This window comes from Schistocerca nitens, unplaced genomic scaffold (assembly GCF_023898315.1).
Source record: "Schistocerca nitens isolate TAMUIC-IGC-003100 unplaced genomic scaffold, iqSchNite1.1 HiC_scaffold_377, whole genome shotgun sequence".
Taxonomy (NCBI): Eukaryota; Metazoa; Arthropoda; class Insecta; order Orthoptera; family Acrididae; genus Schistocerca; species Schistocerca nitens.
In genome coordinates this window covers 1,796,663-1,809,910 of record NW_026045911.1, presented here as the reverse complement: position 1 = coordinate 1,809,910, position 13,248 = coordinate 1,796,663, and the positions used below count along the sequence as shown (strand labels likewise).

General features: G+C 44.0%; 1 protein-coding gene across 1 annotated transcript in view; it reads right to left on the bottom strand.

Moving 5' to 3' along the window:
* LOC126229656 (aminopeptidase N-like) overlaps positions 1-13,248 on the bottom strand; it is a 137,894-nt gene that overhangs the window by 112,585 nt on the left and 12,061 nt on the right. The window contains exon 2 of the mRNA XM_049942379.1: positions 10,156-10,339. Within this exon, the coding sequence (XP_049798336.1) occupies positions 10,156-10,339 (184 nt within the window). The remainder of the gene's footprint in view (positions 1-10,155; positions 10,340-13,248) is intronic.

The window sequence follows — 13,248 nt, the reverse complement described above, 5'->3', positions numbered from 1 at the left end:
AGCTTGAAGTCTCAATAACGTGCAGAAAATATGACTGAACTTTTATTCTAATAACAAAATATGAAAGTTTATCTTATACACTGGCAAAAAATATAAAAAATTTAAACATTTTCGTTTTCTGAAATACGATTTGTAAAGCAAAAGTTCGAATGGTTCAGATGTTGTTGGCACACCGTGAAGCGAATATCTAACACTGTGAAAATGTGTGGCTCTGAGCACTATGGGTCTTAACATCTGAGGCCATCAGTCCCCTAGACTTAGAACTACTTAAACCTAACTAACTTAAGGACATCACACACATCCATGCCCGATACAGCATTCGAACCTGCGACCGTAGCAGCAGCGCCGTTCCGGACTGAAGCGCCTAGAACCGCTCGGCCACAACGGCCGGCGCAATAGTTCGAAATTTATACATGGAGATCACTACAGTGTTAACATCAGAAGTTGAAAGGTCTCTGTTGGATTCCTTTCATGTTTAATTTCTCAAATTTGTTGTCTTTTATGGAATAAATTCCTCTTCTAAATTTACTGTGGCGTTTCTGACTATCTGGGAGGAGACTGAGTAGTGGAACGTGTTACTTTTACACATAAACAAGAACGATCTGTCACACTACTACACTTTAAAGCACAGTTTATATGTAATTCTTATATGTAATTCATGTCACACAGTCTCATACGGAACCTACATCCGCTTTCTGTTATATACTGTATATGATAAGATACTGTCATCCCCCTTCCCTTCTGTGTGAGAGGATGAATGATCAAATGTGTTTGTAGTTGCATGCTTGAGGGTAGCAGACAAGGCTGTCTGCTAGAGAACAGTAGGACCAACGTCGGAACAGGTAGCTACGGTTCCTAAAAGCAGAGAGGTTTCTATTCTTAGTATGGTCCGGTCCGTCCGTTGTCATGTTGGTATAGGAAGCTGCCCCTCTGGCCCCTTCCGTTTGTCTTTGTGAGCGACCCTCTCGGGAGCACGCTGGGTAATGGCAGTTGCAGTCCAGTAGTGGCAGTTGCAGTCTGGCAGTAGCGCAAGGCAGTTGCAGTCTGGCGGTAGCGAGCGTCTGAAATGGTAAAATCTCCGGCTAAGCGCGTGTCTGCTAAGTCCGTAGGACAATGGATTTGTTAAGTTCAGCCTAACTGAGAATTTAATCATTTTATTTCGGGTTTAGCTCTAAGATATCTAAGGTTATCTTAAATTGCAGCGCAGTGCAATTCTCATGTGAAGTTCATATTATTTTCCGGTAGTTGCTTTGTCACTACTTTATGAGTAAAGTGGAACCACGTGTTGGTCAGTAACTCTAACTAAGATCAATCTTAAATGCGAATGCTTGTGTGATTATAACGTCTCGGCTTAACAATATTTTCAATATAGCAACTTTTCTTTATGTTCAACCCACGTGGGGTGTACTTTGTGAGACCAGTACCACGTGCTTATATAACTGTTTGACCCGTCAGGTTAACAGTAAGACGTTAGTAACCAGTTCGAGGTTTTTCTTTTATAAATTGCTTTTCGATCTAATTTATTTTAATTATCAGAATTATTGTGGAGTTATACGCTTTGTGTAAACCAAGTTGACCACGTGAAGCATGTGGTGTAATCATCAAAGTAGCCCTCAGCTATTCTTTCTGGGAAGATTTCACAAAGAGTTAATATGAATTTAGTATACCAGTGTGTGGTAATTACAAGACGGACAGGATTGTGCTACGAAAGTAATTTCTTTGACTGAAAATTTGAATCTGTTGGTTGTGGTTAACTTTCTCTTGCATGTGTTTCAATGTTCTTTGTGTGTTGTTTTATGAATGCAGTGTTGTATCCAGTCTACCAATCTTGGCTCCATATTTTATGTGTTCCGTAAGATTCCAATCTCACATTTTCACAATCGTAAATAAGGCACCAGCTCAGTTATAACTCACGTATAATATGCTGAAATTTCAATGAACAATCTTAAAATAAATTTGCAAATATAAACTGATTTCTTTCTTTTTATTTAAATTCTCCTTATATATATATATATATATATATATATATATATATATATATATATATATATATATATATATATATTACCGGTTGTTGTATGACTGTAAAAGATTATAATCAATGTTAGTCTGATTGGTAATGTGGTAAACCTAGACTAGTTACCTGCTGAAACAGTTGCCCAGTAAACGCATGGTTAACCTCCCCAGACAGCTCACGGCTTTTAACCAGCTTTTATTGACCATCAGTACCGCTATCCAGCATACCAAATTAAAGCAGCAACATTACAAAGTTATAGGCTGACCTACTCAAAAATTCTTGGTGGGTGACAAATGATTGTCGGAGCCTCAGCAGTTGTTGCACCAGCCCTTGACGTGATTGACTTCAGCGCTCTCGTCGCAGACTGACTGCCGTTTTGTGTCGTGGCTCAACAACGGTGCTTACTCAACTGAAGGTTGTCTCGCAGTTTACACTCTACTCGACGTTCCTTGCTCTGATTGTCAGGGTTTAGTCTCTGCCACCGATATAGCTCACTTCGTTATGTCATATGAGGGAATATGCCAGATATTGCTTTCGTCGGTTACGCCAGTTTGTTTGGTGTCAGGAAACCTTAATCAGTCGCCGCCAGTCTCTGTTGTTGCGTTAGAGCGGCCAACTGCGCAAATCGACCACTATAATTCCTATGTGGACCACAACGCACTTACTATCCGAGTTCTTCGGTGAATGTTTGTTTGTTAGAACAGATGCCATACATCAATATTAAAGCGAGACTTAAAAGCGTAAGTACTTTTCTTCCTTTGTAACATCTGAACTGTTCATTTGCCCTTTGTAGCGAAACGGCTCTGTAAATTCCGTACATATGGTACGGATTATGTTTGCCAAATGTTGCTTTAGATCGTCAAATGCAGTATTTAATTGCTGCCAATGATACAGTGAATTTAGCCAACAACGAACCGCGGTTTTTTCGGCGTGTTCACATAGCTTCATAAATACACCCAAGCTTCATCAGAAAAAAATGCGCCGTTCGCGAGCGATCTTCCATCAGGCATGTGCGGAAACAGCCAGCTGCAGTACTAATGGTGATCTGGGGAAACAGGAAGAAGAAGATTTAGGAACAGCTGTAAGATTGGGAAGAAACTGTGAGAGATTATTGAATGAAATTTAATGTGAACAAATGTGAGACCCTGGCTACAACTAGAAAGAAAGATAGACCAATTAACGGAATAAGGATTGGCGGTGGACTATTGAAGAAGGTGAAAAGTGTCAAGCACTTGGGAAGCGTGATACGGGAAATGGAAGAAATGAGAAAGAGATCACTGAAAGCGGTAGACAGGCAGAAGCATTCTGTTGGAGTGTTCGGAGACTGGTTTAGGACAAAGATGTTCAACAAAAAAGCAAAGAATTAATAAGTAGAAGTTACTACGTTCCAGTACTGACCTATGGGTCTGAAACATGGGTAATAAAGAAATGAGACGTAAGCAGACTACAAGCACACTGAAATGAAGTTCTTCGGAAATAGAACAAGAGGAACAAGGAGAGTTAGGTTGAAGAATGAAAGTGTAAGGGAAATAGTGAAAGAGGAACCCTTGCAGAGCAGGACAGAAAAATCAAGGCTAAGATGGAATGGACACATAAAGGAAATCGAAACTAAGTGGATTTCCAAGAATATGCATGAAATGAGGATGTAAATGAAACGACCAAGAGGAAGACGAAAGGATAGAGGGCTGAAAGATGTGGATGTTAGAAAAAGAGGCAAGAGTAAACACTGAAAGATGGTGGGAAAACAGAACTAGATGGTGAGCTTCTGTTGCAAACAGACCCAGATTGGGGCTGAAACTGTCCAATGTAAAGAGGTGAAGAAGAGTTGCTGACTTCGAACAACAGTATTTGAACCGATCAGTTGATGCGGTACCGTTACTTTAAGAGTTCCGTTTGAGTCTGTATACAACAGAGACCACTGTGACAGCAGCCTTAAGTGCTGAATGACGCAGTGATACTACTAATTATACTACTAATTCGACTCGTTCGGTTGAAACAGACACGCCACTTAAAACAGTGCACGAGGGAGGAGCCGGAGAATATGCGGTGATCGGACCCGGCCTAGCCGGCCGCGGTGGCCGAGCGGTTCTAGGCGCTTCAGTCCGGAACCGCGCGACTGCTACGGTCGCAGGTTCGAATCCTGCCTCGGGCATGGATGTGTGTGATGTCCTTAGGTTAGTTAGGTTTAATTAGTTCTAAGTTCTAGGCGACTGATGACCTCAGAAGTTAAGTCGCATAGTGCTCAGAACCATTTGAACCATTTTTTGGACCCGGCCTGCGGGGATACTGGTTGCGCGCAGCGCCAGAGAGAGTGCTGCCTCTATGTGTGAAACATCCTGCATTGATCACGCTGTGCACATATCCATAATTCACGACTTTCCCACAAAAGCCACTAGAGGTTATAAATGGGAACTGTAAACTACCCAGTGTTTTTTGGTTTGTAATGCAGCCAGAATTAATAATCGATCAATCAGTTGACAGGTAAGAACCCTTTGGGAGTGAGCAGCCCACAGCTGGATCCATAATTTTCCTATCAAGTACATTTCGAGTTCCTTGAAAATTCAATCGCGATTTAAATCATTAACGTAATTTCCTTGGGAAAAGAAACTCCATGACAATGATTTTTCACCTGCTGAGGAACCTAAATCTGAAAACAGATTTTGGGTGAAGTTATTTTAAGAGGAGTAGATAATTTATTTAAAATGACGGCAACTGTTAAAAATTGCACAACTTTTCCAGAATCGTTCTTCTTCCTCTTGGAGTCATAGGGACACGGCGAGAACCGCATCTCTGGCGGTTGTACTGAGCCTGTATAGGAACCCTCTCTTGACAAAATAGACGTGGTCAGCTCCTGTGTTTGGCAACGGTTCTGTTTTCTTTATCTTAAAAATTTTTCACATAAAAGCTCGGCTGAAGGCCACACACTGGACATTGAAGAACAACAACAGATAGAACAAACTTTCAAAATTTTAGTTATTAAACAAATCAATATCCAAACTTTAATTTAAGTCAGCTGAAGGCCTTATCTAAAAATTAAAACAAACTAAATTAATAGACGGCTGAAGGCCTCGCACAGTACTTCAGACTAAAATGAAAATCACAATCTAAAAGCAACAGAACAGTGGTGCTCGGAAGTGTTCCAAGGGTCGGGCTGAGGAGGTAGCTCTAATGTAAGGGGAGGTGAGGCAGGCAGCCAAGAGTAAGGTTAAATAATCGGATGGCAACCCGACCCAGGGACGGCAGAAGGATCGACCAACAACCTAATCAATTCCCTTCTGCCCGGCCAACGGTACGACAACGGAAAATATCATCTGAGGACGGAGATACCAGCCGCACTACGTCTTAAAAGTGGCGTCTAAAAACAGCCAAGGCACAATAACCGCTCTTAAGAAAAAAATAGAACAAACAATTGAAAGGCTGTCGAACTACATGCCGTGCCGGACAGCATCAACAAGGCGAGGAAAAACACACTACTGGAAAACTACGCTAACGACCAGGACAGGCAACTGGGGCGTTAACGGCCACAAGGCAGAAAAATAGCGCTGGTGCTGTGGTGTCACCGCCAGACACCACACTTGCTAGGTGGTAGTTTAAATCGGCCGCGGTCCATTAGTACATGTCGGACCCGCGTGTCGCCACTGTGTGATCGCAGACCGAGCGCCACCACACGGCAGGTCTAGAGAGACGTACGAGCACTCGCCCCAGTTGTACGGACGACATTGCTAGCGACTACACGTACGAAGCCTTTTTCTCAATTGCCGAGAGACAGTTAGAATAGCCTTCAGCTAAGTCCATGGCTACGACCTAGCAAGGCGCAGTTAACCATATCTGGAGAGAGTCTCACTTGTATTAACCATCGCGATGTACCACAAGAGGGAATAAAGTTAAGTATACGAGAAGCTCCGTTCTTTTCTTTATAGCATTCATAGAGTATCCTGTTTCAGACTTAACGCAAGACGGCGTGAGTTGACGCGTGCCCTTTCGGCTACTTCAGTGTGGCGTAGCTAGCTTGTTACGCCACAACAGGTGCACTTCACTGGTAAGTAACAACCAATTTAATAGTTAAAGACCAGACAGGAAGACGGCTACAAAATTTCGCCGACTCCAACACACCACGAACTTTGCAGCTCTCACAGTTAGCACCTCACAATCCGACCGTGCGTGCAAGCCACCAGCAGTCCCGGCCTGACCTCGCGCGGCGGAAACTTCCTCGCTGCTCTGTCCCAACCGACTGGCTGCCACACACACCACCACACGGGAATATAGCGGTCATACCAAAGCTTGTACAGCAGTACTAGTATCGGTAAGTGCTGCTGCTGCCACTGACCGAGGAAGTCAGCAACTCATTATGCTAGTAACGCAGGGAGAAATAAGACACCACTCGATTGCGACAAACTGTCAAACAACAAACGGCATCGATGCGAGCTGGCCACGGCTCAACCAAAGAATAGCACTATATAAGCCATAAAAGGTCTCACTGTCACCACGTCCTACACATTCAGTTTGAACTCCGAGACGGACTATAAGCTGGAGTATTGTCACCGCCATGGATGCTTCGTCCTAAACGGATTTACCATCTTGCAATTAATAGCAGTTTAGATGTTCATTGCCTTGAATAGAAAACATTAATGTCGCTTACATACGCACGGTATTTCGTTTGCTAAGTAAACCCAAGTCTCTCGTGCTACGATTGTAATACCGACGTCGCCAGCCATGTCGTAAGATTCACCAGAATATTCCTCTTTAGTGCCTTGATCTGCTCTCTTGGTTGGCCTGATCGTAGTTCTGTATATCTAGCTATGGTTTAAATACATGCCCCCCTGAGTCGTTTATCAGTGTACAGGGTGTTCCAAAAATGACCGGTATATTTGAAACGGCAATAAAAACTAAACGAGCAGCGATAGAAATACACCGTTTGTTGCAATATGCTTGGGACAACAGTACATTTTCAGGCGGACAAACTTTCGAAATTACAGTAGTTACAATTTTCAACAACAGATGGCGCTGCAAGTGATGTGAAAGATATAGAAGACAACACAGTCTGTGGATGCGCCATTCTCTACGTCGTCTTTCTGCTGTAAGCGTGTGCTGTTCACAACGTGCAAGTGTGCTGTAGACAACATGGTTTATTCCTTAGAACAGAGGATTTTTCTGGTGTTGGAATTCCACCGCCTAGAACACAGTGTTGTTGCAACAAGACGAAGTTTTCAACGGAGGTTTAATGTAACCAAAGGACCGAAAAGCGATACAATAAAGGATCTGTTTGAAAAATTTCAACGGACTGGGAACGTGACGGATGAACGTGCTGGAAAGGTAGGGCGACCGCGTACGGCAACCACAGAGGGCAACGCGCAGCTAGTGCAGCAGGTGATCCAACAGCGGCCTCGGGTTTCCGTTCGCCGTGTTGCAGCTGCGGTCCAAATGACGCCAACGTCCACGTATCGTCTCATGCGCCAGAGTTTACACCTCTATCCATACAAAATTCAAACGCGGCAACCCCTCAGCGCCCCTACCATTGCTGCACGAGAGACATTCGCTAACGATATAGTGCACAGGATTGATGACGGCGATATGCATGTGGGCAGCATTTGGTTTACTGACGAAGCTTATTTTTACCTGGACGGCTTCGTCAATAAACAGAACTGGCGCATATGGGGAACCGAAAAGCCCCATGTTGCAGTCCCATCGTCCCTGCATCCTCAAAAAGTACTGGTCTGGGCCGCCATTTCTTCCAAAGGAATCATTGGCCCATTTTCCAGATCCGAAACGATTACTGCATCACGCTATCTGGACATCCTTCGTCAATTTGTGGCGGTACAAACTGCCTTAGACGACACTGCGAACACCTCGTGGTTTATGCAAGATGGTGCCCGGCCACATCGCACGGTCGACGTCTTTAATTTCCTGAATGAATATTTCGATGATCGTGTGATTGCTTTGGGCTATCCGAAACATACAGGCGGCGGCGTGGATTGGCCTCCCTATTCGCCAGACATGAACCCCTGTGACTTCTTTCTGTGGGGACACTTGAAAGACCAGGTGTACCGCCAGAATCCAGAAACAATTGAACAGCTGAAGCAGTACATCTCATCTGCATGTGAAGCCATTCCGCCAGACACGTTGTCAAAGGTTTCGGGTAATTTCATTCAGAGACTACGCCATATTATTGCTACGCATGGTGGATATGTGGAAAATATCGTACTATAGAGTTTCCCAGACCGCAGCGCCATCTGTTGTTGAAAATTGTAACGACTGTAATTTCGAAAGTTTGTCTGCCTGAAAATGTACTGTTGTCCCAAGCATATTGCAACAAACGGTGTATTTCTATCGCTGCTCGTTTAGATTTTATTGCCGTTTCAAATATACCGGTCATTTTTGAAACACCCTGTATAACGTCAGTAAAGGCTGTCATCGGCTAAATACAGTGTTTTGCTTAATTGCGATTTCAAAACATGTCAATATTTCTCTTATGCCTTATTTTAAACACTAGAGTTGTGGAAGTCAGGGGGTAAAAAGTAAAGTCGTCTGGCATTAATGACTGCGAGACCCGGAAGGGCAAGTTCAGCAGCCTAAGTGGAAAAGTTTTCCCTATCCTTCGCGCCCACTTGCATCTTTCTTTCGCAGTGTGGGAGAGTTGTGCACGTAAGTGTATCTGTCAAGTGCAGACGACTGTGATGGGTGTGTGCATAGTGTAGCCTCATGTTCTTGTTGGAGACGGTGAGAGAAGAGCTAAAGTGAAACTCGGTGCCGGCAAATAGCTTATTCGTCTCGTAGGGCACCAACGAAGCGGCCGAGTTTAGCATCCCCGTCCGATGGACGGATCACCATCAACAGTGTCCACTGTGGGGAGGTTTGGAATTGAATCCAGAGCGTTTGGTGCAAAGATAGGTTATCAGGAACACCTCTCTATCGTAAAGGCAAAGGGGAAAAATGTGAAAAGCGCACCCGTCCAAGTAATGGCCACGCCGTGTGGCGCTTACCTTCAGTGATCTGACGGGAATCGGTGTATCGACATCGGCAAGACCGTTCACGACAGGGGGATGGGGGAGAGGAAGGGGGTGAGGGAGGGCGAGGGGGGCAGTCATAGTTAGTGTGTGCAAATGGAAAAATAAACGGGCCCAGTTATACTAACAAAGGGAGGCCGCCAATTGTGAAATTCAAATTCGATTCATATTGCGCCACTTAAAAGCTCATAGCCAGAGGTGTAATGTGGCAAAGCACCAAGATGCACTTCTCAGCCGTTGTCGAGAAAATCGACAGTTAAAAGAAACCGTTGAGGTGAAATACTCTCTACGATTTGTAATTTCCTACAGCGTCGTGGCGCAGCGGTAAGTGCTCGGGTTCGTAATCCGAAGGTCGCCGGATCGAATCTCGCGGCACGGGACTTTTTTTTTAGTGTTTGTTATTTGTAATTAAATATATATATATATATATATATATATATATATATATATATATAAAATTCCCGGCAATCAGTTGCAACAATTATGCATATAATAAGTTGTTGAAAGTCGTTTGTCGTGGAAAAACTGGCGACTTCGAACATGATTATGTTTTCTGCAAACAAAGTTGTATTTCACAAATGTTATTAATTGTCTTCATAATGTTTACACGTGTAGTTAACGGAAGACGTAGAAACGATATTCCGAAACGAATACGTATAGTGTAAGTCAAACGTTCGAATTAGAGACCCCATGATATATATATATATATATATATATATATATATATATATGACCCCATGATATATATATATATATATATATATATATATATATATATATATATATATATATATATATATCATGGGGTCTCTAATATATATATATATATATATATATTTGAATTACAAAAAACAAATACTAAAAAAAAATTTGCATGGCGCGAGATTCGATCCGGCGACCTTTGACTTACGCACTTACCGCTGCGCCATGACAGCATAGGAAATTAAACATCGTAGAGAGTATTTCACCGCAACAGTTTCTATTAACTGTCGATTTTCTCGACAACGGCTGAGAAGTGCATCTTGGTGCTTTGCCACATTGCACCTCTGGCCATGAGCTTTTATTATGCGCAGTATGAATCGAATCTGAATTTCACAATTGGCGGCCTCCCCTTGTAAGTGGAGGTCTCCTCACCTGCTCTGCAAGTGTGACGACCAGGAAAGCTCCCTGCTCGTAGCTGGAGCTGACGGGGCTGCCACTGGCGTCGTATGCCGTCACGGAGGAGACGGCGAGCGCGGCGTGCAGCACGATCTGCGTTGTGTTGCGCACCGCAACCACCGTCAGGTTTGTCCGGCCGTCGAAGGTGAAGCTGCTGTCCCTGTAGTGGCAACACAGTTCTTACATCTTTGTTTACATTTATTGGGTTCAGAAAAATTCCTTTACTGGTCGCGATCGCAATTTATTATTTTTATTGATTACTAGTTTCGGCTAAAGTTGTCAGCCATCTTCTGATCGCCGACACCTACCTATGGTCACCAACCGGTAGGACACATTGTCATAAATGTTGAGCAGGCTACATAGCCCACTTTTATTACACAACTCGATGAAACATTAATGTAAAGTCACGCAAGACAAACAAAATGGTTCAAATGTCTCTAAGCACTAAGGTACTTAACATATGAGGTCATCAGTCCCCTAGACCAGGGCTTAACAACTGGCCGCTTTTGAGCGCGAGTACTCGCGTCTGCTCAGGCACGTGCTCGCGAGCAGCTGCAAGGTCGCTGAGTACGGAGGGAGGGGAGGGAGGGGAAATGCGCGCGCTCGTTTGAATAGGGCCGCAGCGTGCCTATTGAATTCACGCAGACTGTGTAACTTTTTTTTTTTTTTTTATTTTGGTTTTAGGGCGCAAAACTGCTATGGTCATTAGCGCCCAGACTGTGTAACGTTTAAAGTACTACGATCAGCTCTTAACAGTCACTTTGCTGGTTAAGAATCATGTGAAGTCGCCGTTGTGTAACCCCAACCATGCTTTCGCAGTTCAGCCCCCATTGGGAGGAATTTTATCTGTTTACTGATTTGCAAAATGTTTAGTATGTCACAAAACGGTGAATTCTTTTACGAAATTTAATTTGCAGCGACATTATATGTCGTACGACGCGAAAGACTACGGACGTGGAAAATGTGATTGACCACATCGTGCACAGGAAGTTATTAAACATAAAAGGAAGCTATCCGAAGGAGATCTGGACGACGAAGAAAAATCAACTGAGGCAGCTCTCAGAGTGGGTTACAAAATTGCTTTGCTTTTAGCAAAATCCCTGCGCCCCTTAACTGATGGCGATTTAATAAAAGAATGTTTGGTAGTTGCAGCGGAACATTTGTGTCCATCTCAAGTTGAACAGTTTCGGATTTTGCCATTATCTGACATGACCATTATGCGTCGCATACAGGACATGGCAGACGACGTCCAGAGCCAGCTTGCAAATATCTGTTAAGATTTTATGGCCTATTCTCTAGCTCTGGACGAAAGTGTTGATATCACTGGAACAGCGCAGCTTGCCATATTTATTAGAGGTGTTAACAGAGACCTTCAGGTGAGGGAGGAGCTCCTCGATGTAGTAGCCATGAAGAACACTACAACCGGAGGTGATATTTTAAGTAGTGTTGAAGAAAGTGTTGAAAATATAGGATTGTCGTAGAATTCTTTAGTTTCAGTGTCTACAGATGGTAGAGGCATACACTAAGCTAATAAAATTATGTGGCACATGTACATTCTCCTTTAGTTGTTTCATTTGTCGCAGTAATAATTCGTGAGTGATATCCTTGCAGCTGGCCGCGGATTTACATAGACTGGCGGCAGCTGTTGTGTACCCCACGTGACTCTCCTCACTCTCCACTCTGGTCCGGTAGTGGGGGTAGCGTGCTCGCGCTGCTCCGTGCTCGCGCCTTGCTGCTCACAGCTTGCTCCGCGAGCACGTATGTTGTGAACCCCTGCCCTAGACTTACAGCTGCTTAAACCTGACTAACCTAAGGACTGCACACACATCCATACCCGAGGTAGGATTCGAACCTGCGACTGTAGCAGCAGCGCGGTTCCTGACTGCGGCCACAGCGGCCGGCCAAGACTAACAGATCGTCGCATTCACTGGGAACACCATTACATCAGATAATCGTCACATGAGCAGAGCGAGATCACAATTAAAACAATACCTCACTCTAGAGAAGTAACATCAGGAAACGGCACATAAGTTTCACTAAGAGAAAAAGCTTCTCAAATTGAGCAAGTCAACAACGCATTGGTTCACCTCTGACCTTATGCAAGTAGTTATTCGGCTTCGCCTTGATTCATAGAGTTGTCGGATGCCTTTCTGAGGGATATAATCCCAGATTCTGCCCAATTGGCGCGTTAGATCGTCAAAATCTCTAGTTTTTCTGGAAGACCCTGTCCATAATGTTCCAAACGGTCTCAATTGGGAAGGTATCCGGTGACCTTGCTGCCCAAGATGGGATTTACCAAGCATGGAGGCAAGCGGTAGAAAACTTGTTGAACTGTAAGCCCAGTATGGTTTGCCATGAGGGGCAACAAAACGGGGCGTAGAATATCGTCGACATATTGCTGTGCTGTAAGAGTGCCGCGCATGACAACCAAAGGAGTCCTGCTATGAGATGAAATGCCACCGTAGACCATCACTCCCGGTTATCTACGACGGGCGACAGTCAGGCTGGTATCTCACCGCTGTCTGGGGCGTCTCCAGAAGTTCCTGGAATCTTATTGGACCAAAACTGTCTTCAGTGATGAGTCCCGCTTCGTATAAAGCCCCGATGACAAGCAAAGACATGTCTGCAGACACTGGAGACGCCCTGGGCAGCAGAGGCGGACCATCGCATTATTGACTTGCTCAATTTTTGAAGGTCTTTCTCATGAACAAATCATTCAGTTTTTCTGAAATTGTAATAATTCGTTTGTACATGCATATCACACTCATCGATTTCCGTCTCAATCTGATAATTCCTTCATGGAATACTCCTTCTTTTTTTTCTTTTCTTTGCTTTTAGGCAGTAAGGCAAGCACACGCCAGTTTCTTGTGGGGGAGTTACCTCAAGTAGATCACCGACAGCTTCGCTACGTCACAGTCGTCTGAGAGCAGCTGTTACTGGACTCTGCTTTATTCGTCGTCACGTCCTGGTTTACGCTGAATCTGTCAGCAATGGTCAACTAAAAGTAAAACATTTCCACACGATGTATGTGCTAGCGTACACTGTATCAGCTGGAAAACTCTCAGCTTG